We start from the raw sequence: 27105 nt of genomic DNA, 5'->3' as shown, positions 1-27105 counted from the left end.
AGAGTAAATAATGTGGCCTTAGGCTGTGTGTGTGTGTGTGTGCGTGACCCCGTTTGTCTCATCAATCCATATGCGGCCATGATGTAAGAGGAAGCCAGTGAAGTGTGCTGTTCTACTTTTGTTTAACAGATGTGCAGCTACATGGTAAAGGTCATAACCTGTGCTTTGTAAATGACTGTCAATGCCATATGTGGGTCATTGCTACTGTAGCTAAATGCACCGGCTTTGTGATTCAGTTGATTGTAGTGTTCACAAACAAAAACCCTTGACCGCTCAAAATAATCATGCAGAACTAAGTGCTGGTTTCTGATTCTATCACACACCCCTGCTAATTTAATTGAATTCAATGTTATTTATAGTGTCATATCACAACAGATGTCATCTCAGGACACTTAACACATTGAGCAGGACTGGAATACGCTCATGATTTTCAGAGTTAATACAATTTCAAAGTCCCAACATCACCCAGGGCCAAGCAAAAACCGCCTTAATAGGCTTTAGGCAGACATCTCTTGCAGCCCAGGCCCTTGGGTTCCAACTGTATTTGGTGTGTTGGTAGTAGTATAGTAGTAATAGCATTAACAGTAATGGTAGCATTAACAGAAGCAATAATCAACAGTAGTAGTCCATGGCCGCAGGCACAGCCATGCCGAGATGAATCCATACCACGTCGCCGTAGACCAAAAAGCAGGAGTAGTTCAGCAGTCACACAGCGGGCAGGTGGAGCTACAATATGGTGTTTCCAGCATCAGGCCAGTTAGCAGTCTGCATCGGTCAGGACCTCAGCGGACTCTGCTGGACCTAATTGGTCCTCTGCCAAATAGCGTAGTCCAAATGTGTGCAGTGTGCCGATAACATCTGGCTCCAAATTGTTCCATAAGCAAGCTATATCTATATAGCTAGGGCTGTGTAATAATTTACACATGTGTAAAATATAACACAGAGCTCTTACAGTGCCCTAGTGAGTTGACTAAAGACTACAGGGCCTGCAGCTATTGACATACTACTTAGTACTGAATTAGAAATGCAAACCAGATAGATGACACTCTGAATACATTGTTATACATTATAGAGCCACAGATGAAGTACAGCAGAGAGCACTTAGTAAATCACACAGTGCTTGCATAAACCCATCATATGTAAACCCATCATGTTGCGAGTGTGTGACTCACCTTCTGCCACACGTAGGCCTCGTGCAGTGTGATTATCTCGTGCTCGCGGTGCTCACCCTGCACGGCACACACCACACAGATGATCTTCTCATCTGGTTTGCAGTAGAGGGAGCCCTCCTGCTTATGCTCCTTGCAGCGCAGTCTCTCTACTGTCACAGTGTCCCTCTTGCCAGCCTCCGAGACAGCCACGGCTTCCTGCCCTGCTTCTGCACCCCCCACTTCATCATCAAGCTTAGCTTCCAGCAGCAGACCTTTCTGGGCTCCTTCTCTCTCCCCAGCATCGCCATTAGCCATTGCCACTCCGACTGGCGCCATGTCCTCATTTGGGCCCATTCCAGCTGCTCTCTCTGCACCAGCCGCATCCTCAGCTCCATCCCGAACTGTGGAGTGTCTGTTGGTGCCAAGTCTATTAGTTTGTGTCTCCTCGTGGTTGTAAGGCATTATGGCGTGATGTGTGCTGCTGGCATGTCTGTCAGCATGGACAGAGCAAAAGGCAAAGCTGCAGACGTGGCACACTTGTGTGGCTGGTTGGGCCTCGTCGGGCTCGCACGCATCACATGACCCGTCCATCTGCGGCAGCTCCTCGTGTGTCAGCCCCGTAGCTCCAGGGGGTTCCCCTCTTTGGTCCATGGTGGCTGATGGGAATTCTGGGGATAAGAGGAATACGTTTTATAGGACACATGCAGAGTAGAGGACAGGTTATTAATAGCTGTGACCTTCTGTGAACAGCTCTCATATTTGCACAGGGGAAAGTCCAAGATCTTCAGGACTAATCCCCTCTGATATAATATCCCCACAACAGATGATGTATGTGGGGAGGCAAACAGGAAACAGCATGCAGAGCAACACTATCACACATGCTACACACACGGGCAATAAAAACGGAGAACCCCATCTGCGGTCACTGAACTGTACTTGTGTGCAAACACACTCACTTTGTTGACAAAGCAGAAAGTGCTGAGTGCCGTTGTGTCCTCAGCATGACCAAAGACACCACGCTCTCCTCCTCTCACCTCCCTCTGCATGTCATCAAGCCCTGATCTTTACGTGTTTTGTTGCTTAACGTCTTCATGCACTCTCACCCTCTCTTCACTTCACTACGGGGGAGTGAAGCCGAGAGAGTGAAGCGAGACCATGGTGGATGCCTTGTATGCAGAACACACACACACACAGACAGCAAGATAAACCCCTTTTTTTCTCTCTCTGTCTCTCCTTACTTCCTCTTTCTCCTCAGAGCCTTCCTCTCCTGAGCTATGTCTGTGTACTTTCCTCACTGCTGACAAAAACAACCGGTGGAAAACGTGCTGTTATTCACCCCCTCTTTTCACCAAAACACACACAAACACACACACACACACACACACACACACACACGCACACACACATACATACACACATATCCTGTGGGACTTGCAGTGTACTTACTCGTGTCTTCCTCCCTCCCCTCTCTCTGCTTTTCTGTCTGGGGTTTGTTTTGAGATATTGTGAAGTCAGTGGGAGAATTAGCTTGACGGCTAACTTCCTTAGCACAGTCGCTGTTGCCTTGAATCCTATTACTGAGCTGCCGAATGATCTACTTTCACTTTACAGCAGAAAAATGGGTTCTCTAACTCCGATTCGATACCCGTTTTACTTCCTTGTTTTCATGAGCTGCCGTCTGCTTTTTTTCTCCACTTCCTGCCTCTCCTTCGTGTGCTGGGGACGGCAGAGACACGCAGAGGCTGGAGAGAGAAATCCCGTTTGACAAGCACCGCAAAGACGGTACTACTGCTCACCGGAGCCAGGTATAAGGACACGATTAATACAGTGATTACGTCATAACCGCAAAGTCGAGCTGAAATGACAAATAATAGTAAAAAAAAATTAAACCCTTTTCGATCATATCCCCGGTTATATTGTGCACCTATTTATACACAAAAAAACAATTTCTTTGTATTTTTATATCAAAATCAAATATATTGACGACGAGTTTCAGGAATTAAGAGGGTCCATAAATCACTAATTTGAGTCAAAGTTATATAAAAATTAACTATCATGATGCAATGTGTTTTACTTTACTCTCTTGTAAGCTAAAGCTGATTTAAGCCAATCAGTGTACAGGTGAGCCATTAGCTAATGTTAGTCAACTAGCGTTAGCATAATGGTTTCCTAGCAACTCTGCTTGCTTAGCTTAGCATTAATGCTACCTCTTAAAACCCTGACTAAAGCTTTTCGAGGACAGCTTTCTTCGTGTCATTGTGTGTTTAAAATGCCGTAGTTAATTAAATAAATAGAAATACACTGAACTCACCAACATGGGGACAGAGTCTTTACCTGACACTCATGTTTGCATTTAGGCTAACGCTAGCTACATTTGAGTCATGGCTGAGCTGCTGTTTCAAAAATAGGAAACACACAACTCCAAAAAAAGAAGCCTTGTCAGGTTGTTTGACAGCACTGCAGGCATTTAAAAAAACCTTTATAACTCAATAATAATGTTCAGTCTTCAGATAAGGAGCTATATTTTAAGGTTTTCTTTCTCTGGCTTTGTTTGTCTGCTTTTACCTGACAAAGATTGCGGTTGTCTGTTTTGTTCTTTTCCTTCATGTATTCAAAATTCAGTGATAATGACAACATAAAAGTGTAAACTAAAAATCAGTAAGTAATGATTACAAATGAATAGGAATAAACAGAACAAGTAATTGCAGGCTAAATTGTGCCTGTACAAAAAAACAAGCTGTGAGTAATATGGTTGTCTTATGTTGTGTAGTCGCACAGTGGTCTTTTGTGTTGGACTTGACTTGAGATAAAACTTCTACCCAAAGTAATAAAAAAAAAATCAAAATGAGTCATCTGTTAGAACAGTGATTAATTGCTGTGAGTCAAATATAATCATAAATTGAAATAACACTAATGGCTATTTTGGGCCTGGGGATGAGATGAAATAAAACTCCTGTCGTCTCTTTGGGGCATTAGGCAAAGTGAGTGAAAGAAATGTAAAATCCCAAAATGCAATCCTGTTTTCCCAGTGAGCATGTTAAAAGAAGTGTGTTATTGGTCATACACACATAAGTAAACATTACAGCAAAGTGAGCGATAGCCAAAAGGCCCAACAAATATTATTTTGAATGCAGTAAAAGGGTTCAGCTGGAAGAGTAAACAAATTGTGAATTTTAACACTGGTGGTTAATGGGGAGTTTCTAATTATGATGTCTGCTTTCTCCTTCTCGACACGTTCTTCCCTTCCGTAAACAAGCACCGAGAGACAATGGCGTCGGATTAGAGGTCTGGAGAGAAAGAGAGGCAACGAGATGAGGAAAAACAAGCTATTCTCTGTTGCGAGATCTAAAGAGGCTATTGAGCTGGACTTCAGACAAGCGGCATTTGGCATATCATTGTTACCGTTACTGTTATTTGAATGGCACACCATAAATAATCATAAACCACGTTCCAAGTACTGTAAGCCCCCAGCATCCTCTCAAAACGGATGATTATGTTGTTTTTGCCAAAGTTTTTGAGCTGTTTTGAAAAGGATTGCTCTCTTAGAAAGGTTGCCACCAGAAAAAAGATTTAGCATAAGACTATGAACAGAAAAGGATGACTCAATGAAATCAGATTATACTGGCAAAATCAAATTTGCATTGGCATGCTTTTCTTAAAGGGATGTATCGTGAAACTGTTTCCAGGGACACATTTGATGGTAACAAATATGTTTTTGCTGGAGCATAAATTGTTACACACACATAACTAAGTTGTTAATAATTTACAGTTAACCATCAGTAATGATATTTGAAAGATCATTTCTACCAGTTAAACAGTACTAAAATAAGATAAATATCAAATATATATACATAAAAAAAAGCTGAGAAAACCTCAGAGGAGCAGCTTGTCCACCCATCAAGTGAGGCGCTACTTTCACAGCTATAACCTTACTGCTGACTTCATACTGGTGGTCACACACACACACACACACACACACACACACACACACACACTCCCTTGCAGTGTGCTGGTGGAAACGCTGACAGAGTGTGGCATGCCGACACACAGCTGACAGCCTCGATGCTAAACCGATTGATGCGGTGGAGTCTTGGAAAGTGGCTGCATGCGTCCACAACAATGCCAGCAATATCGTGGCCGCTAACGCTCTCGGACGGGGGTGAAGCAGGACGGTTGCCTGTTTTGCGCATACGCTCCAGCTGGTGTCGGCTGTCATTGTGGCCGGGTGGCTTGTTGGCACTTCAACCACAGCACCATTGCATGCAAGACGCTAAACTTGATGGTTAACGAGGGGTGGCTATCGGTCAGGAAAAAAAAAAAAATATCAAAGTATCTCTTATCACAGCAAAATCACATCCAACTATAAATGATCTGATGCTCTTAACATGTTCAGTGTGATGTTAAACGGTCATCTGACTCATTATAAAAAACATTTTACTGACTCAAACTGTCTGAACGGCATCATCTTGCACACTGCATAACTGATCTGAAAACAATTAAAAGGCTCATTGACTCACAATTCATTAATACAAGCACTCAATGTAAATACAATACGCGGCTAGTGATGGGAACTTTGATTTGTTTCTTCCTCACTCCAGGGATTGCAGCAGAACAAAAATGTGACACACAAAAGGAGCTAAATTGTTTGCCTAAATTGTGTTTCTATGGCTCAGAAAAAAGCCTGTGCATGGAAGTTGGCAACACAAAGACCATCACGCTCTCAGACATGGCAGCCAAGAGTGAAGGGGAAAGCTTTGGCAGAGAGGCACAGCAGACAGAAAAACACTTACCTAATGCCTCTGTTTTAACATTGTTTTTTTGGAATGAGGTCAGTCGTTGCTCTCAAGATGAGATGTCTGTCACAGCAACGGTCTCTCTCTCTCTCCTCTCTCTCCACCCCTTACGTGTTGATGTTTTATGATCTCACCCAACTCAATTTCTTTGGATGCTCTTGACTTTTCCACAACTGTATCAACCTGTCATGGCTGTGCAACATAAAACAGACTCGATGTGCTGTTTGCAAATTGTGTGCCAATCCCCGAAGGCTGCCTCATACTGCAGGATAACTAAACATAGCTGAATCAAACCTTTAACCCCTTCAGAGTTGAGCTGCAACGCGGACTGAAGTAAAGAGAGACTGGGTTTCGCTCATTACTCGCAGTTTACTGGCTAAATTTGTAATCCTCCTTTGTGAGATGGGCGCCGTGGTGCACTTGCTCAGTGATGTTTGTTTTGTTTGTGTATGTGTGTTTGCAGGGCAGGGTAGGGGAAGGACAGCTGTCAGGATTGATCAGAGGCAGTGAGCAGTGACATGCAGGTGAGGGAAGAAAAAAAAAAGACATGCTGAGCAGCGTTTTTTTTAAAACGTCATCCAAGACCTTGTACAATCAAGATATAGTTTCCTAAGAATTCATACACATTCAAAGTAAAAGACGACTCTGATGTTGGCAGTTGCAATATATGCAATCTGGGTATTTCTAATATTTAGTCTCCACTGATAGAAATGGGGACGATTTCCTGAATACTCCTTAGTTTCAAGGTCTTTAGTCTGTGTCCAGCATATAGATGTCAAGGATGTTGATTAGTATGAATAAATGTATTTTCTGACTTATGTGTAAGAACTAGTGTACAAATACCTTTCATCCTCAAGACCTGTTATCAGTTCTGTTGTTGCCACTATTGTGGAACCTGTTCCAGGATATATCATCTGAAAGCCAAAAAGTGCTTGTATTGACATACTAAGAAATAAGGGGAAAATTCATTATACAATGTGAAAAATAACAGGTGTCAGTTATATGAATACATGCATACATAGAAACATAGTTCCTATTTGTGGTTTCCTTCACCGAATCTAAACCCGTAAAGCTCAGAGCCAAGGTCATCCGTTTTTTTTCACATTTTTTCAAATGAAGGCTCTGTCATTAGGCTATAGGTCCAGAATGAATTATCATATGTATCATGCAAAGCACCACCTCATTACTGCCTGCTCTCTCTCTCTGTCACGCCTTCTAGTCTCTCTCATACAGTCGGAGAAACACCTATTTTTGAGCGCTCCTTCACGAAAACAGGAATCCTCAATTTATTTCGGGGGAGAGGGTTGAGGCTGAATAATGCCGCCTCTCACAATGTCTGCTGGGTGAATCCGAGGTTAGATTTAAAATATTAAAATGTGTACTTCCACACCTAACATATTGTGAATAATCATCAAAATCCTAACATCCTGAGCAAAATAGCCCTATACAGATTACATTATTCCAAATCTTCTTTTGAACTCTACACGGCCATTATGAGTTACAAAAATCTCTTCATGGCCACCTCCTGCCTAGAAACACAAAATCAATATCCAGCTTTGGGGCTGCAGCCTTCCATCAATACGTCATTTAATCAATAATCCCCAGGGAGTGCTGCATCACGTCTGTTTTTGTAAGCCCAGGTTCTACCTTCTGATGAAATTACGAGAAGCAAATGGCCAGAATGAGTAATTGGAGTAAAGGCTGTTGGTTATCTGAACCGAGCTATTGAATTACGACTCTTATAATTTGTGTATATTTGCAAGGAAAACACCTTTAATTGCGACCACAAATCCATCACGAGTGATTTGTTTCACTTAGATGATCCAGAATGACCAATTTGGGAATGATAGCTATCATTATTATGAAAAACTACATTCACATGATTCTTTTACTGTGCTTTCATACAGAAAGCTATATCTATTGATCTTGTCTCTACTGTGCACTTTAGTATTTTAACTGTCTCCGTGATGTCAAACTCTCAGCTATAATGCCAAACAAATGACGCATGATATGCATGGACAGAGCGATAAAGAGCACAAACCCAGTGACTCGTCATCACTGTTTTGGCATATATTCCTGACCCTGCCTCCCTCTGTTTGATCCGAACACTGCTCTTATCAGCCTCTTAGACACACTCTGTAACTGTCTTACACCACCAGTGGTCGGGCAGCGATGTGCAACCAGCGGTTTCCTGCAGGTTTCACGGCCTCCTTTTGCTTAGAGCTGCAGAATCAGGGTGTCGGGGGACGACGGTAATAACGTTATTCAGAATCAAACATGCAGCACGTCTAATATGATGACTTTGAATTCTCACTGCACAGTTGAGTGTGTGGAAGCAATTAAGCTTAGGCTTGTATCCCCGAAGCAAATTGAAATGTATCATACATCAGTAGTCCTTTCATTCATTGGTTACACATGGGGGAGAATTTCATGCGGTATAGACGGATTAGTTTTTCAAATTTGTATTGAACATATAGCTTATAGCTCGAGCAACAGTTGGGAGGTGGTAGAGGTCGAAATGTCTTTTTTTTCACATTTGTTTCATACATTGACGTTGTATGCGGCATATTTAAAAGAAAGACGAATGTATGAACAAAAATAGTTGCTGCATGCCCAACACATTTCCAGATAAAAAGAGCAATAGTGTAGATGGACCACGGAAATGAATATATATTTATATTTTTAAATTGTTTATATTTTTTAATCCTATTAAATAGATCATTTTTAAATGACAAAATAAGCTAAGTGCATTTTATCTCCATTTTCATCCATTTAAAAAAAAGTAATTGCCAATACATAACATCTAATTTCAAGATAAGGTGACACATCTGGGCACGCGCTGATTTTTTTGCCTTCTTGTAGTAGTTTTTAGGGAGCATTAATTTCTCAATTTCTTCTATCATTTTTAGAGATTGAACTGTTCCAGTCTTTAGTGGGAGAGGTCTGTTGGCCGAGGACGGGAAAGTTCTCCCCGGTATCTTAGAAAGTGCATCTCTGAATTTACTATTGGATTAATGCCCAAAAGAAATCTTTTTGGCAATGCACTGTGAGTAACCTAGCTGCATGTAATAGGAAAGCATTCTTGTTAAGGAGACGCAAGTGTGAATTTACAGTACAGTGGTCCAGATATGAATATATAGGCAACACAAATGAACTGCCACATTCGGGTAATATTATTTTGAGGGTGATTTTGTGTGAGATTCCAGTCGTTATCATGGCTGGTCAGGTTCGCTGTGCGTAATGATGTACTGTTTGGCCTCCACCGGCTGTCACCAAAATAGCCCGGAGCACAGGTGCTTGGAAGGGTAAGCAGGCAGAATGCAAAACATTGTGAAGCATGACACCGAGGATGTGGTGCACTTCTGTATTACAAATGGCACTTTTACTGCAACGTGCGTGGAAAGTACCAAGCCAAATGTCATACGGCAGAGATGATGGGGGGGAGGGGGGACTTCCACCTGAGGAAACTTGAATTTAATTGCACAAAGCTGCACTGAACACATCAAACGACACATGAAATTAAAACGCTCTCTGCTGTCATGGTTGATCTATGTTTAGTAACGAAATGCTCTTTGAACAGAAGAATTAACTAAACTTGCCACATGCGACTGTTCTCAGATAAATAATCCGTCTGGACTTTTATGTCTGGAATGAACAGAGGATTTTCTGTTTCATAAAGTAGTCCAGACCAGATCTGGTTAAAATCCCTTGGATATAGATTGATTCTTCTCAGAGAGGGGGAAAAAATGGAGTCAAACACAATGGGGGGGTTGTCTAAAGTTGTTATGTCTTGGCTTTGCTCTTGACGTGCTCATTTTCCTGCTACATCTGTGCTCCATCAATAGCAAACAAGCGTGTACTCGCCACTGAGTCACCCTGTAGAGTAGACAGCTCAACGCTCTGATGTTTAGATGGAAAACTTTGAAAGTGGCGAAGACGGGTGCATGAATGAAAATAAGGTTGCAAAGTGAAATCAGCATGAAACATACAGTAGCTTGCATGCAAGATTCACACAATGCTAAAATGAACACAGACGTGCGTGCTCGGCCACAGCTGGACCCATGTCCACCATTACATCATAGCAGAGGACATAGAGCAGATTATTGGCGCTATACAACAATGACATTCAGTGTTTTCCCCTGTGGTCCCTCTCAGCAGGCCCCTAGATGTGGGCGCCTTGGTCACAATGCTCCTCTATCCCCCCCATCCCCCACCGACGTATGGCATCCTGGCACTGATGTGGGCCTGGAAAATTCGCAGGATGAATACCCGTGCCAAAAGCCTTCGAACCTTCCAAATCCTGGTATGGCATCCACTGGGTCTCACGCTTGCTAGCCTGGGGACTCGGCTTACAACACGCCGAAAAAGAGACGGCTCTGAGGTGAGTGTGTTTGGAGTGATAGGCAGTGCATGTGAGGAAACGAAAGGGACCCCTTTTTTAAAAAAAAAAAGAGAAAAATTGTTCCAACTTGGCAAGAAATGCTCTATTTGGCTGCCAAACCAATCAGGCTTTTCACAATTTTAAGTGTGCTGATGATGATTTAAGGGCTTCTTGTTTGGAAATGAAATAAGAAACACATTTCCCCACAGAAACCTGACAACCGCTCTTTAAGGCAAAAAGCCTTTCGCGGCACAAACCCATCATTTTCTTTTTTCATGTCTGAGCTGACCTTCTAAATCCTCCCATTGGTGTCGTCTGATCAGAGTCTAGCATTGATCTCAAGGTAACGCTGCACCACTCAGTCAAAAGGTGGCAACATAAACTGTATTCCCTTTCCTTGACAGAGTGGGGTTGGGAGGGGGGGGGGGGGGGGGGGGTGAGGGGGTGATACTGCATTCAGCAGTATTGCTGAGGTAATTGCAGATTTAAAGGCGAAAGATATTCACACAATGTTCACTCACACGACGACGCCCGAGGCCAACAAAATGGAGGAGAATCTATTGTGTGTGTGTGTGTGTGTGTGTGTGTGTGTGTGTGTGTTACCGATGTGAGTGACGGAGTCACGAGGAAGACGACGGAGAAAAGGAGTGAGAAAAAAGGAAGAGTAGGTTAGAGGGACGATAGAAGCAGACAATAGTTTTTTTTTTTTTTCAAAAGGGTGGGGTGGGGTGAGGTGGAGGGGAGAGAAAAACACTGAGTGAAAGGATGAAGATTGAATTTCGTCTTCACTGGCGAGAACATTGCCTGCGAGCACACAAAAGGATGAAAAGATGTCCTGCTGCTGTTCGCTGAGTGACGGTCAGACAGTTCCCCGTCTTCCCCCGAAGGCAGCCCCTCCCTCCGACTCCCCTTCCCCGCTGAAAGTCTCCAACTGCCAGTGTCCAATATCAACTCTTAAAACAATTACTGGACCGCCCGAGGGTGGACACTGCGCCGAGTCAGCAAACAAACGCGGAAGACTACCTGTCAAAGCACGGAGGAAGCTGGGAGGGCTAAAGAATGGGAAGTCATAAGGAGAGGGGAGCATAAAGAATGGGTAAATCTAATGACAGCTAAACTGTGTATTCATTTGGCTGACACTGGGACTGTTTTCCCCTGTCTTTAAAGCAATGCAACACTAGTCACAGTGAAAGCAGATTATGAGATTAAGTGCTTCTGGGAAATAAAAAAAAAGTGGTAGATGAATGAATACAGTAAATACAGCGATGCTAGAAAAATCTTTCTTAATTTAATTTTTGTGTCGGTGTAAAGAATGAATGAGTCATGTAGTCGGGATGTGCGTTCCTGTATGCTATTTTACCGTACGCTGCGTTTTGTCACATAGAGGGGGCAGAAGGGGTTACCGTAATGACTTTAGCGCGAGCAGGCAAATGAATCGCTAAATCAGGAGGATTGATAATCGGCTCCGCGTTGGGAAATAACCTGCAGAGAATCACAATGACTTTGCTTTATCTCCTGTGCTTACAGAGTTGCCCGTCCCACTCGAGATTGCTTTAGCAAGTACCCCACGTAATCCTGTCGGGATTAAATTGTTTTTACATTGAAAATGCGTCGCATCGGCAGTAGAGGAAGTTGAAACCATGGTAAATGTGAAATTGCGGCTTTGATATTAACCGCTTCAGGGCCGGCTATCTGCCTTTTCCCTAATTCCTTTGTTTCTATCGCTCTTTTTCCCCCCCTACTCCCTCTCGGGTTCCCTCGGTGTGTTTAGAAATAGGATCTTATAGCCTAAATTGAAAATGGGATTGCTACACAACACTCACCACATGGCAGCAGATGTGTGACAGTATGTGAGGAGGGGGGTAAAAAAGGAACATGAGGGAGAGACTGGAGGAAGACAGAGGGAGGGGAATAGTAGGAGGAGGAAGGATAAAGATGATGAAGGTAAAGAGAGAGGGGGAATCAACAGCCAGCGCTACAGAGAAAGAAGGAAGATGAGAGGGAGGGAAGAGGAATGGAGAAGAGTTTAGAGGCTCTCAAACACATTGCACTCCCAGCACAGCAGATGCCACATTCTGTCTGGCACAGTGATCTGTGGGCCTGCTCTATTTATACCCTCAGTGTGTCACTTCAGGGCCAGCACAAAACTCAAAACACACACACACACACACACACACACACACACACACACACACACACACACACACACACACACACACACACACACACACACACACACACACACACACACACACACACACACACGTCAGGCATCAGACTTTTGCAGTGACTGAAATGAGGCAGGTTATAGAGGCTCCCTGCTCGGGCTAGAGATGGAAAACAATGTGAGAGCATACACAGGGACAAAACTGGAATAGGATATATATACAGTAGATGTATGTTTGTGTCTGAAACGCCCACATCAGAGAAGATTAAGGCGCGTATTTTGCTTTTCATTAATGCCTGGCTGGTTTTAGTTGGCAGGCCAGAGCCTGAGAAAAGGGAAAGTGAACAAACAGTGGTCTGATAAGCAGCAGGAGGACCGGAGCCTTTTGGATCGCCCTGGTTACTGGGAATGAGAGCCACAAGTTACATCAGCTTTCTACCTCAACAATGAGTCGAGCTGGGCAGCTCAAAGAGGAAAATCTTAGTGAGTCTTAAATTAAAGAAGAAGGGCAGGCGGGGAGGATGAGAAAAGGGATTTAAAAGAGACAATTCGGTCATTTAAAGAGTTCCATCTGCTGTTTTCTGCAAGAGTGTGTCGTGAATGCAGGACAGTATAACGCCAAAATAGCACATCTCATCCCACGTGGGCAGAAGGAGAGCTTGATAACGGCAAAGCTCCAATTGAACAAGCAGCACGCCGGGGTCTTTTCTCATACCATATACGTGTAATCTCATCTGTGAAGCGTGTTGCATTGTTAAGAGGCGGCACCTCTGAATGTTAAATGGCCTTTGTTTGTAATCAATCAGCCCAAATGTTACAGAAGCAGAGCAGGGTTCATTACACATCCGGCTCAGAGAAACGACACCGCTCCACGCATCCATCAACCTCACGCACTCCGCAGGGCCCCGGCAATATCGCACCAGCTGGTTGGAAAGGGAGGGTGCCCTCACAGACGCAAAAACAAAACAAACACACACACACACACACACACACACACACACACACACACACACACACACACACACACACACACACACACAGAGAGTTGGATGCAAACATCCACACAGTTGTCTGTGACCTAGCATGTTATATGCAAAGTCACACAAACACATTCTAATTGCACAGAAGGAGGTGGCATTTAAGAGCAAGAGGAATATTCTTTGCAGGTGCAATAATAATAATAAAAAATAAAAAAAAGCTTGCGGGCAATCTTTGAAGGGTCACCTTCGATATTATGAAAAATGAAATGCTAAATCATGACTGTAATAGTTCTGGGTTGCTGTCGATGTGTGACAGCAAGAAAGGTCAACTTCAAAAGATGCCAACTGCCAACTGTTTTTAATAATACAGGTTGCAAATATAAATGAAATTGAAGCTAAGCTAGATGTGTTCGTGTGTGTGTGTGTGTGTGTGTGTGTGTGTGTGTGTGTGTGTGTGTGTGTGTGTGTGTGTGTGTGTGTGTGTGTGTGTGTGTGTGTGTGTGTGTGTGTGTGTGTGTGTGTGAGAGAGAGAGACTGTGTAAACCAGTGAGGGAGCAGTAAAGCTGCCAGAGGCTGAGGCTGTGCATATGTGTGCACCAGTGAGCGTAGGAGAGCAACAACAACAAACGCTTCCTCCCCTTTGAAGCAGACCCTATCACCTTCCCACCCCCGCTATGCCCCCCTCCCCTCCCCTCACCGTCCATCAGCAAGCCATAAATCCAGGGCTCTCATCGGCTGATATGCCTCTGAAGTTCAGGAATGCCCGCATGGGATTTGAGGCCCAGTGAGTTATGGGAACACCTGGGAGGGGTGAAGGAGGGACAAGGAGGGGAGGGGGAGGTTCAGGCTTCCTTATACCATTATTACCATATTCTGGTGGTCATCTGCCCTAGCTCTGGGTAAAATGCCTTTGAATCGCAGATTAAGCATGGAATACAAGCCTGCTGACGGCACACGCCTCAGGTTTATAGCAGACGGGAACGCAACAGTGTGTTCCACAGTCCAGTGGCGGCTTCAGTTGGAAATAAATTGCTAAAAACTCGGGGACGGCAGAGAGAGAGGGGTGGGAGGGTTATGAAAACAACACATCTGAGGTCGTGACCCGGCCTCACTGCACAGCAAGCTTTAAGTCGTCACCCATGTGCCTGTCCTAGCAGAGTCTCTACATTTCCTCCCGTTTGTTTGGCCATAAAAGCAGAGGTTTGTTTGGATCTGTGTACCGGGTGTGTGTCCTTGGCTCTCTTTCAGTCTCGCTATATGTTGTGCACATATGTGTTAAAATCAAGTTCAAAGGCCTTTTTAACCCTTTCCAATCACAGCCCTGCTCATGTTGTGTACATATTTCACGATATCTGCGAACAAATTGGTATTTTTAGATCAAAATCCAATCATAATGTTCTTCTTCTTTTCTTTTTCTTGTAAAACTGCTATTGTGACATTCAGAAATCAAGCTGCAACTGTTAGCAACATGTGTGTGGAGCCTCAGTCCCCTGTAGCTCCGTATCATGCTGTATTCTAAGCCCGTCCACTTTTTAGCAGCCCAGTGAAATCTGAAGGGTTTGATTTAAATCCCTCTTCTGTTCCCTCCTCAAACACTCAGTTTCATTGGGGAATGATCAGTTAACATCCGTCTCACTGTGACTTCAAGTGTAGAACTGCAACTATTATGTTTTTCATTGATTTGTTTTTTTATAGTTTAGTCTATAAAATATCAGAAAATAATGAAATGCCCTTCACAATTTCCAGGTTTCTAACAAGGGAATGTGCCGTTTACAGTGATAACAATGGCAGTACGACTCAGACTACTTAGTATCACTTTGTGAGATTTAGGGGGATTTATTGGCAGAATTTAAATATGAATGCAATAATTATGTTTTCGTTAGTGTGTAATCACCTGAAACAGTTTTGTTTAGAATGAGTTTCTCGGAGCTCTATGTAGGTTGCACCCCCATGAATGGACGTACCAAACACTGGCTCTAGGGAGGGCCATTTCCATCCGTAAGTTGTTGGTTGCAATCTGCAAATTCACCCACGAAGTCCTACTGGTCCTCTAAATGATGGTAACACGATTTCAGGTCATTATAAGCAACAAAAGGACAAAAGCTTGCAGTAGCAGAGTAGTGTATTAATTCATTGTAGGCTTTTGAAAGTGGACTGCTGGTGATTAAATATAATGCATGCGTTTGATGCTGCGTTTGTGCTGCACAAAATGGATCTAAGGGCTGCCATTAGCCCACCGCTGCATTTGAGCAGCGTTGCTTTAAACTCTTTAAATGTCGAGTATCTTTCTCACTGCAGACTGCTACAACTTTTGGAGAAATCCAAGGCTTTATAGGCCTACTGTGCCTAGTTACGGTTGCTAAACTATGGTTGGATAATCTGTTGTCGGGGGAGGAGCTAAGCAATCAGAGTCCGAAATGACCTTTTCAAACTGCTTGCCTTGTATGATTAACATCCCCAAAGTCAATTCAATTTGCGTTAGTTTTAAACAGAGTTGCATGATTAATCCAGTATCCGAATTGTTGATCAACTAATGGTTGCATGTGTGTCCGTTTGAGTGCATTTACGGTTCTGGAATGAAGCCATGAAGATGACATGACTATTGCTCCCTGCTGTCTCCTCACACGACAGGATAAGCAGCCAGTTGACACCAGAGTCAACACACAAATGAATAAATCATTGTGTTGCTCTCTCTTTGCCCTTGCCGGAGATGTCTGTTTTCAGTCTTTCACAGCCGATCACTACACTCCCCATTTCCTGATGGGAGGCCATCAATTCTGCCATTAAAATTGACTCATATACAGAAAGTTAATCTCGGTGATATATTTTCAAACCCCAGGTGTCCAATAAACCCCCCTCCTTTTCTCTTTTAAAGGATAAATGATATAGAATAAATGAGGTGGTTCAAAAATCGAAAAATGCTGGAAAGCGAGACAAAGACAAAATGAGAGAAAACGCCAGATACTCCTCTTATAGACAGTGCTGTATCACAAAGGATTGTGGACGCTTTAAAAGGTTTTCGTTTCTCTTTTAGTGGCATTGATTTTGTGGAAGATGGCTTTGTAACTAGCCTGGGTGATTAGCCGCCACCCACAATCAATTGATCCTCACGGGATCTCACAATGGCCATATTTGCACAAATGGATGTTAAGAAAAAGAAGAGAACGAGTGAAATTAAGGGAAGGGGAGAGGTAGAAAAAAAGAGGAGAGGAGAGCTCATGAAGAAAAGGATAGTAGCCACAAGGCCTTTTGTTTTCAAAATGATATGGCCCTCTGCCTTTCCTGTAACCCTGCCTTGTCTGTCAAGCACTCTTTTTTATATTTCTTTTATTGAGAGGATATTGATACCTCCTACACGCTACAGGTCAGTTCGGATACCAAAGGATGTGTGTTATGTAATAATCGGTTGAAACACAAAGGTTTGCTGCTTGAATTTCAACTCGACGTGGAAGGGTGTCAACCAGTGCATCCTGTTGTGGTTCTCCTATGGTTAGACTCGTGTTTGGGTTTCACAGCGTGCAGACACGCAGCCTCACCCTGCAGTCAGTGTGTAATTGTTGTGGCTGCTGGCGTGATGGGCCAACAGCCCAGACGTGTTATTTGAGATGAGTCAGGTTGCAGGTGGGAAAGGAGAGGAATGTGTTTGGGAGAGGCAATATCTTTAATAACATAATTAAAATGATATTCCACAGGAGAAGGAGAACAGCAGGTCTACGTGTTCCGTTGCTCTTTTTATTGTTTTTGTCCACTTCTCCGTCTCAGTTTAATGTCTGCTAATTCCAGATTCATAAAGTCCCAGACATTTTCAGCCGTTCTGCTGGTTTGGAAAGAATGAAGACAATAAACTTCACTGGTCATAGGAGTAATTTTCCATGTGCCCAAAGCACACAGGCATTTGAGCATTGAATGACGTGAACTTTGTTTTTAACGATTTAATGGCCACAATTGGGGGATTTAAAGGTTTATTTTGGAGTTATCAAACAGAGTAACCTTTACATTCAGTGTTTCTCATCAAAACACATTGTGAGGCCTAACAAACATATTGATGCCTTTTTCTTCTTAATCTTTTGTTTCCTCATGCTTGTTTGTAAGTAATTGATTAAGGGGTAGGATTAATTCAATTAAAATGTCAATAATTGTTATGGGAATATGTTTCGTAGTATGCTTTAAATTGTGTTTTGCTTAATGATTTAATGTATTTAACTCCTGTTTTGTTTGCTTTTTGCATGTCTGATATACATTTGAAATCATTTATTAATTAACCAATCAGCTGCTTTCGTCTTCCATTAGTCAGTTTTTATGCTTTTTCATGTGGAATTACTTATTTCCAAGAAATTTATGAGCATATCTGGTAAACAAAAGATCTAAAGTGGTGCTTTTTCGTCATTTTCTTTGTGGAGAAACTTGGTTTCACAGATCTGTTAATTACATTTTCATCGGATTAGTCGTCAAAATCATATGACTGTTAGTCACGCATGAATTTTCACGGTCCAGGACATGCAGTCTTCTTCTTCTCTGCCCTTGTTGTCATACATGGCGGCACTTATTTGCACGTTTACTTCCAAAAGGCTGTCAATCAGCAGAATAGTGTGAACCTGGCACCAGGAATGTGTAACGTGTTACCTGTGAGCATGTGTGTGCACGTCCTCATGCTCGTGTGCTCTCACTTGTAAAAGCATTGATCCACAGCGCTGCCAGCGCTGGATTATACTATCTTGGATGAAATGCCTCGCGGCTCCATAAACCTGTAAAACATTTGCTCACCATCTTTGATAGGAAGCTAAGAATAAGTCCTGGTGAAAATCGTGGCTGGTTCTATTAGATTTTGAAGTAGGCATACATCTCCTAAAGAAACAAAACAACAAGCAATGTTGTGGAAAACAATGTTTGAAATGTCGTGCAGGCAGGAGTGAATAACTCCACAGTTGTTTTCAAAGATAGAAGGAAAAAAAAGACACTTCAGAGACGACCGAGACTACGTCCAACGTTTGTACCACAGAAAGTAGAACTGCAGTGAAATCAAATAAGCTTTATTAACTTATAGGTCTATAATTGTGCCCTTTTTGTGCCCTATTCTTTTTCGTCAGTCTGCTGTCTCCTAGTAGTCCCATCTCACCTTCACTAAGGCATGTCCAATCTTGTTGAAATGACGGTGATACTGCAGAGTCAGCCATAACCCTCCTCTAATGTTTGTCTCTAGTGAGCTCTCCTCTCTTCCCACCTCTAAAGAGACAAGCCAGCACCTGGACACAACCCAAAACGACCGCCCGCCTCTCCCGCCGGTCTTCGTCGCCACATGCCTGAGTGCCCTCCTCCTTCTATCTCCACTCCCGTCGCCCCAGCTACTTAACTGATTGACTGTCATGACATTTTCTCACAGTTAGCTTTAATCATTTCGGTGGAAAAGTGCACCATTACGGGACGAGGCAAGCCGGGCCGTTTGTGTGGTACAACAGCCTACAACGGCGGCACAAAGCGCAATTTACATAGAAATGACCAAATTACTGAGCGTCGGCGCAGCCAATGGGTGCTATAATTCAAAACGACGACTGTGACCACACGCAGGTCTCCGACGGGGTACGGCTTCCAGCCAAACGCTAACATCTGGAGAGCGAGCGGTCAGCTAGCAGGAAGGAATGTGCTGTTTCAGCAGCTTGTAGGTATTTTGTCATCAAGTATCGCACGTCCTCTTGCCCTTCTGTGTATTGATTCTCAATGCGCTTCAGGATCGTAGAAGACAAAGCCCTTATGTCACAGCCAGGGCATGCTGGGAAAAAAAGAGAACTCTGTTGACAAACTGTTGGAAGTGAGCAGATATTGTCATGTTGTTGAGTCGGAGAAAGGTATACATGTAGGATAATCTAATAGTTCAGAACTATAAAAGTAATCGCCCCATTCTTATACATTATTCATATGTCCAGCTAATTTGGACCATTCAACTGGTTGATTCATAACCTCCCTTCCCATCATCTACATACAAATGTCTTAATTACGGCCACAATCTCAGCCAGGTGCGGGGTAGAGAAAGAGGCATTCAAGAGCAAAATGACAGATTATCTCACCACGAATGCAATTTTGTTACCCAGCAAAAGACGGGGGTGAAAGAAAAAAAAAACATTCATTTCCATAAGCATACTAATTCACATTTACATAGAGATGAATCCAGATGCAAATGAGCAGAACGGCATGTACTTGAAACGAGTCCCCGGGTTGCACAGAGGCATCAACAGGCATCACCCCAAGGAATATCGGAAACCTGTCAGGCACGTCAATCAAAAGGCTGTGCTCGTTTCAGTAGAAGTAAGGAGGGGAAACGCGAGGCAAAACATTTGAACACAACACGGTCCTTACAAAGGAGCTAATGCCATGCCTGGGTAATCCTCAATTTGATTTACAAAACAGAATTTTAAGACGTTTTAACGGCTAACTTTTCATTTGCCACTTTTACTTCAAGCAATGGGGAAGTCTTTCATCCAGCCCATCTGGAAGAAAAAGTCTTTATCATTCACATACGACAGTAGACCATTTTTATATTTATAATATAAAGTATTTTATATTATTACTGTCTGCAGGCTACAGTACGCTTTGACATTTTGGAGACAGAGCTTGAGGGACAGGGCGTAACAAATCGGATGGAATTAAGTGGTGAAATTAATCAGGATTTATTTTTATGTATGCCACGACGGGCATGAAGCAAATCGCGTTAAGGCAAAATAGAGGGAATCCAAATTGAGGTAAAACAGCTCTTGTTTCAAAAACAGTTTAACGGATTACAGTCAGATGTCTCTGCCTATTTGTATACGTACTGTAAGCTATATTATTGCTGAAAGTCTAATCATAACATTATACGATGATTAGGACATGTGACTGAATGTCATACGTCTGTGTTATCCGATATATTTCTGTCAACTAAAGATCCGACTCGACAGAGAGAAAATAAACTACAGCTCGATAACAGAAACAGACTTTTGTGATGGAAAAAGTACAAGTTTGACGTCATCTTTTCCATAATGTGCAAGCATGACGGCACTGAGAGAGTGTGGGAAACAGCTGGACAGATGTATGATTGGGCTCCCTTGTGGATGATTTACTGGGACAAAGCCCTGCGAAAAACCAATTCCCCACCCAAGGACGTGAGTTTATTGGCTGAAGACAATGGCCATCAGAGTTTAGGGAAATCTATTGATCAAGAAAGGAGAAAGCTGTCTTGGAGTTTCACATGGTCACAGAGAGAGATACTTTTTTTCTGTCGCTTTTTTTTCCCATTATTTGTATTCACTGTCATTCCTCAAAAGTAAACGCATATGGGGGAGATTACCGAAGCCGGGTGTCCCTCGTGATGTTTCCAGGTGCACACACTTGTTAAAAGTGCTGCGTTTGATGAAATGGGACTACATGCTGTAAATCAAAAACGCACACCTGTGGATAGTCACAGACTGGGGAAAACTAGACAATTTTAATAGAAACCATACATCGGACTAAAATGAATCTGGACGTACACATGCTGAGATGAGAACAGAGGAGGTCATTACGCTTAACAGCTTTCCCTCTCATCTTATTAGCTGAGGTATGTGCAGCCCCTTTCCTTGCCTGTCTCTGTTGCTCATTGCCGTCTACTCTGTCTTGAGAAAGAATGCCTAGAGGTCCCGACCTTATGCTCCCCCCCTCTGGTTTGGACAAAGCCAGGCTTTGTGCCAGCTCTCCAGGCGAACCACAAGCCCGGTTGTCCGGCCTTTACACCGCCAAAGCCCCTGCAGTCGTCGCCCCCGACCTCCCAGTTTACCCTTCATGGCCCGCATCCACTCAGCCGTGACTAACTGACTCTCCCTCTTGTATATGTGGTGTTTCATAATGAAATCATTCAGTCATGCGCAGGAAGTCCCCTGCTCTGTGTAGCCACGAAAGAATGCCAGTTATGTCCGACCATTCACACAGGGCAGGCCCACAGGGAGCGGGCCAGTCGGAGTCAGTTAGTCAGTCACCTGGTGGCTGGAAAACACCCAATTTTACTTTTATGGTCCAAAGCATTTCATACTTTAAAGTCCAAATTTGTTTGGTGTAATTAACTGTCACTTCAAGATTATAATGATGACTTTTTAATACTCTGGTTAGAGGTAATTTCTTTTGTTTTATTAGAGTTAATTGGACGTTTAAGGGGAAATATGCTTATTTGCACTCGCAGATGAGAAGTTTCAACTCTTGTGTCTTTTCGATCAATACGAAGCTACAGCCAGCAGTTTGTTAGCTCAGCTTAGCTCAGGGGGGACCAGCCATGATGGCTCCAATTGACCAAAATGCACATAACAGCACTTCTAAAGCTCCCTAAGCACAATATGCTAACTTCTTTTTTTACACTCGCTTACAAAACAAGTCTAAAATACAACACACCGTTTCCCGGAGGTTCTCGTCTAATTCTCAGCAAGAAAGCGACAGTAATGAGCTTTTCCCAAAATGTCACATTGTGGTTTGTAATGTTACAGCAGTTTGAGTAACTTTCTTTTCATATGACCTACAGATAATCCTGACTTTATCGTCACTTTTAAAAAAATGATGAGATAGGATGCAAGCTAACTTTGGCAACGGTTTATGTGCTCAGCTGGGACTCCTTACTCTCGTCTGCCTGAGAAGTGTCTTTGTGAGTTAATGTGTCCATGGAGATGATCCTCCCTCAGCTCCTCTGGAATGTTCGCAATGTACACAAAGAAAAAGATCGTCTCTTGGGTACCTGGGGTGTATGTACTCGGGCCCCGTCTGGGCCCCTGGATAGTATGACCGTCTGGGCCAGTGACTCTCTTGAAAGAGAAAACAAGCACATCTGGGAGGAACCACACAACACTGGGCACGACTAACCGCCACATACGCCTACTGCACGTTAACCCACTGAGCCAGGACGAATGGCACTCATTAGACCGCGTCACGTTATGTCAAATTATAACGTGTCAAGTCATGGATATTTTGTTGTGGAAAAAAAGGCGAGGGGGGGGTCTGAAATAAGCCAGGCGGTGAGAGTGAGGGAGGAACATATGTGAGCAGTTAAAAACGGTGATTCAACCTCTTTGATATCCACCATTAGTGTGATTACAGCTGGCATGCTCCATGGTTGAAAATGGCTTTCTTGTGCAAAGGAATGCACCCCCCCCACAACCCCGCCCACTCCCCCCCCAAAAAAAACGAATTAGGAAAATTAAACTTTTATCTTCCATTTAGCTAACAACTGACAAGGATGTTAACAGAGAGGACAGATGTGTGTGGCATGGCAGATGTGGCTAAAATACACAGGAAGGGAGATCGTGCGAGGTCGGAGAGGAGGCGGATGTTGGTTCTGGTTTAGACTCGCAGACCTCAGTCCAGCATCGTGTTTAATCCCCGGGGTCGGCAGCTTGCCGTAAATCTCCCGTAGCATTAACAGACATGCTTAGAGCCCAGCTGCAACCGCTGTCCCCCTCCAGATGACACATGCTTACATACCATCCCTGCACATTTAACATGACCTGCTTCTCCCTATACAACAGCCAGTGCACATATTGATCCCCGAGTCCCTATGAGAGCTGCAGCAGGCAGTTAGTGTGAAAAAATGCCTCCGCTTACACCTGCTCATACCTTTGCCTCTACCCTGCCACTTGCACGGCGACTTAGCGGGGAGAAACACAATTCACAGATATTGACACGTGTGCTGTAAGCCATGAAATGAAGTGAGAGTACGAAATCGAGCCACTATTTGAACGAGATGCACTCATCCCACTCTATGGAGATGTACTAACAGTAGGGGTGTGCCCTGGAGTTGGCCACACATAAAAAAAAAAGTTGTAAAAGAAACCAGATGAGGTGCAGAGCAGTGAGAGGCTGGAAAGAATTAGGCCTTCAAAAGTTTGATCATTGACTTTCCCTCTGAAGTGCTTGTAAAGGCTAGAACCAGAAATCAGACACAGAGCTGCGCCCACGGTGGAACTAATAAGAAGAGGATGCTTCCAAAAGGGTCAAATTAAAGAGAAACGTGGTTATGGGAAGCAGACGGCATAAGGCAAAAAAAAAAAGTAATGCCGCTGACCTCCAGGCATTATGTTCCTTTTCCACTTGAATACCTTTCACAGTTTCACACAAATTCAACCTTTTGAAAAACTGTAGAGAAAAGTCTCTCCTCTGAGAACGGAGCGCTCATTAATTGTGGGCCCGGCCTCTCAGCAGCACATGCTCCCACAGTTTTCGGACTTTTTAGTTGAACCCATTGAACCAACAAGCCCTCGAGCCTTGGTTGTAGGTTGACCGTGTAGTATTACGGACTGAGGGTGAGAATAGCCACATGACAGCTATGCTAATTACTGTAGCGATAGTTAGCAAGTGAAAGGCTTTCTGCCAGAAAGCCCATTCTAGAAACATACAAAAAACGATATGCTATGGATGGTAGATCTAGTCCATTACTTTCAGTTGCAGTTGGGTGAGGTTTCGACAACAACACTCATGGGCTAGACCTGGATCACTGTAGGCTGTTGAGTGACAAACCATTTGTTAATATGTCTTCTGGTTGGAAAATGCCAAAAGTTTTGATATAGTTAGTAAAATCCCTTTCAAAGCATGTCAAATGATGTCAGTTGTCTCCTTCACTTCATCATTCTGGTGAGATTATGAGAGGGGATTAGAGATTCTTGTTGTAGCGTGCCAGTGGCTGACAGATTGGCTCCTGGGGAACAGTGTGCCAGTACAAGATATTTCTACAGCACAATGAGAGCAAGTGGGCAAGTACAGAGGCAGGAGGTACAGAGGCGGACGGGATGCATATTTGATGCCCTCTAATAAGGCATTTAAGTACAAACTGCATACAAAAACACATAGTCTGACAGCGGTTAAATTAAATTACAGTGTATTATCAAAAAGGACAAGAGATTTTTTGGAATGTTACAATGCACGTTGGATTAGCAGAGCATCAGATTTCCCAAAAGAGCTCGGCAGACAATATTTACAAAAAAGGTAACCGACAGCACATACAATGGATACAACCGTGACTTTAAGGCGGAATATGCAATCCGAACACAATTACAGGAGTGCAGGTGCTGCTGTGACAAATGGAGTGTGCAAATTATTCTCTATTAAACAAAAAAACAGCCGGATGTCAAACAGAAATACAGAATTCAAGGGTCAACTTGTGTTAAGGCGTAGGAGTTTCATCATAAGGGTTCGCTGAACACAAGGCAAGAATCCAAAATACACATGGTGGGGGCCTAGTAACAAATATAGCCTACTACTCTTCACATGTAATCCTATTGGGGTGAAGTAAGACAGGAGAGAGACTACAGCCTCTATCATCCCCCTCTCTGAGGCATTCAGTGGAAATCAGCAGGGAGCTTATAAACGTGTTAAATGTACTTATTTATAAAGTAGGCAACGCATTCTATTCACAAGAGGTAGTTCAGCTGGATGTTCATGACGTGTTTTTGCGTAATGCGCATCCAGTGTAGCACAGGTGTGCCAATCGCGTTTGCGGAGCTCGTTACAGCGTGCAAACAACAAATCCATCACCTGCGCCTGCTGAATGCTCACAGCTGGCCGTACTTCCCTTCGCAATGCAAAATGTGTTCGTGTAATCGGTCTATCCTGTCCTGGAGCACGGCGGCGTGCTCGTCTGAGAGAAATCCCAATTCCGCAGACAAAGGCTCGCTGTCCCTGTAGACCCCCAGCAGCCGTCTCCTGGCGTCTCTGCGCCTGTGCAGCTCCGCCACCCGCTGCGCGGTCCTTCTCCTGAACACGCACACGGAGCCGAGCACCGTGTTGTGGTACCTCTCCCACATGTTCAGCACCCGAAAGCCGTGCACGAGACCGGCCTCGTTGTCTATGAACACGAGGTCGCCGCGCGGCGTCCGCAGCAGGTTGTTGGTGTCCCTCTCCATGACGCGCGAGTCCCACTGCAGGCTGAACAGGTTGCTGACGAGCCGGTCGAAGTTGGCGGTCAGGTAGTCGAACATGATCAGGTCGGTCCACTGCATGAGCTCCAGCAGCTCCGCCGTCGTCTTGTCCCGCAGCTCCCCGAGCACGGGACGCAGCCCGCCGCTCTCCTGCCGGAGCGGCACAGGTGTGACCACGCCGGTCAGGTTGGAGACCCACTCGGTGAGAGACACCACGGCTCGGTCGCTCCACTGTAGACCACCTATCCGCGACTTGACGGCCGCCCATTGCTCGCTGTCGCCGTTCACCTGGGACAGCGCGAGAGGGGGCAGGTTGGTGATGCCCAGCAAACTGGCGAGGTAATACGTCAAAGTTTCCCCTTGCACCTGGTCCGCGTTTATCCCGTAACGCACGCACGCCTTGGTGCCGTCCGCGAAAGTGGCGAGCTGGTTCGATATCCTGCCGCAGCCGGGCTCCAGCTTCACTATGCGGCGCGTCCTCACTCTCTCTCGCCAAGCCCGAGCGTATCCCTCCGTGAAGCCCGCGGGGAGGAGATCTTCCAGCCACTCGCTCCAAAATATCCCGTCCTCCACCGGGGAGCCGGGATCGACCGGGCCCTCCCGCGGCGCTGACCTCTTGTCATCCCCATTCACATGGTAATCGCGATTTCCTGCAGATGTGGTTTGATCAGTGAGGTTGCGTGCCTCGAGTCTGGCCCCTAAGTGGGGTTTCTGTGCCGCCGGGACAGCGAGCAATGCCCGGAAAGTTTTGGCGGAGAGGTCCGCTGGGAGCCCTTGGTGAAGAGACCCTCCGCCCGGCACCGAGAACCCACGTTTGTGCCGCTCCAGGCGGCTCTCCAGCGCGCTCCACACGTAGAAGACGCTCGCGAGGGCGCACAGGAAAAGGACAGCGAACAAGTTTGCAGAAGCAGCCCTCATGGTGAAGTGCACACACTCTCTCCCCTCACTCTTAGACCCGCAGAGCGCAGGCAGGTTTAATTTTTTACAAAAGACAGCAAGGGGGGATTTCCTTCAATCTACAGTTGAGCTGGACCGGCGATGAGCCGCGCGCCCCGCGTCCCGCGCACCCCCCGAAGCCTCGCGGCTCACAGGCGGACTCTTTGAGATCACAGGGAGAAGAGAGTCCTCGGAACAGTGTGAATCTCATCTCCCGTCCCGTCCCGATGCCTTGTCACATCCCTCCTCCGCGGGAAAACGACTCGGTTCGCCGCAGCGGATGTCCTCTATAGAGCGTTCTCCATTCTAACCCACCGGCGTCGTATCGGTGCTTTCTCTCCGCCGCGCACCTCTCTCTCTCTCATCCTCTGTTCGATCTCTCTCCACCGGGCTTGTGCGGTGCTGTCGGCTCGCGCACAGAGACACTAGGCGGTGAGACACGTGACTCCAGTCCCGAGGTGGTGGGCGGATCGTGGGAAGGAGGGTTCAGCGAGGAGCAGAGCAAGTGCACCGCACCGCGTTTTATGTGCGTGTGTGATGGGAGAGGATTGTGGGGTATTGGAAAAGGCAGCCATTATGATAATTGATACCTAGGGCAGCTATCCTTTGAAAAATAGCGTCACCTTTTTTTAAACAAATATTATGTTCTGCACCAAGCAGAATATCCACGAGGCAAAGGGGATGGATGTCTGTCTGAACACAGTTTCCAAAAACATTCGCCCACTTTTTTTATATTTCATTTCTAATTTATGATCACCATGAGGTCATAAATTAGAAACAGTTTCACAAAAAGCATTTTA

At 44.6% G+C, this 27105-nt stretch overlaps 2 protein-coding genes across 3 annotated transcripts in view; both read right to left on the bottom strand.

Annotated features, from left to right (window-relative positions):
• Positions 1-2827, bottom strand: part of trim44 (tripartite motif containing 44) — a 39156-nt gene extending 36329 nt beyond the window's left edge. The window contains exons 1-2 of one of the 2 annotated variants that reach the window (XM_084017781.1): positions 2594-2827; positions 1173-1819 (exon numbers count right to left, since the gene is read on the bottom strand). In XM_084017781.1, the coding sequence (XP_083873907.1) occupies positions 1173-1802 (630 nt within the window). In that variant the 5' untranslated portion in view covers positions 1803-1819; positions 2594-2827. The remainder of the gene's footprint in view (positions 1-1172; positions 1820-2593) is intronic. The other variant, XM_084017780.1, reaches the window with a different exon arrangement.
• Positions 2828-24303: 21476 nt separating this feature from the next.
• Positions 24304-26691, bottom strand: fjx1 (four-jointed box kinase 1). The gene has a single exon (XM_084018513.1). The coding sequence runs from the start codon at positions 26285-26287 to the stop codon at positions 25004-25006; it is 1284 nt and encodes a 427-aa protein (XP_083874639.1). The 5' UTR covers positions 26288-26691; the 3' UTR covers positions 24304-25003.
• Positions 26692-27105: the final 414 nt, after the last annotated feature.

Source organism: Eutrigla gurnardus (genome assembly GCF_963514095.1).
Source record: "Eutrigla gurnardus genome assembly, chromosome: 9".
NCBI classification, from domain to species: domain Eukaryota; kingdom Metazoa; phylum Chordata; class Actinopteri; order Perciformes; family Triglidae; genus Eutrigla; species Eutrigla gurnardus.
This window is presented reverse-complemented; position numbering and strand designations above follow the sequence as displayed.

Coding starts and splice junctions, on each gene's coding strand:
- fjx1 (XM_084018513.1), bottom strand. CDS start 26,287: ATGAGGGCTGCTTCTGCAAACTTGTTCGCTGTCCTTTTCCTGTGCGCC.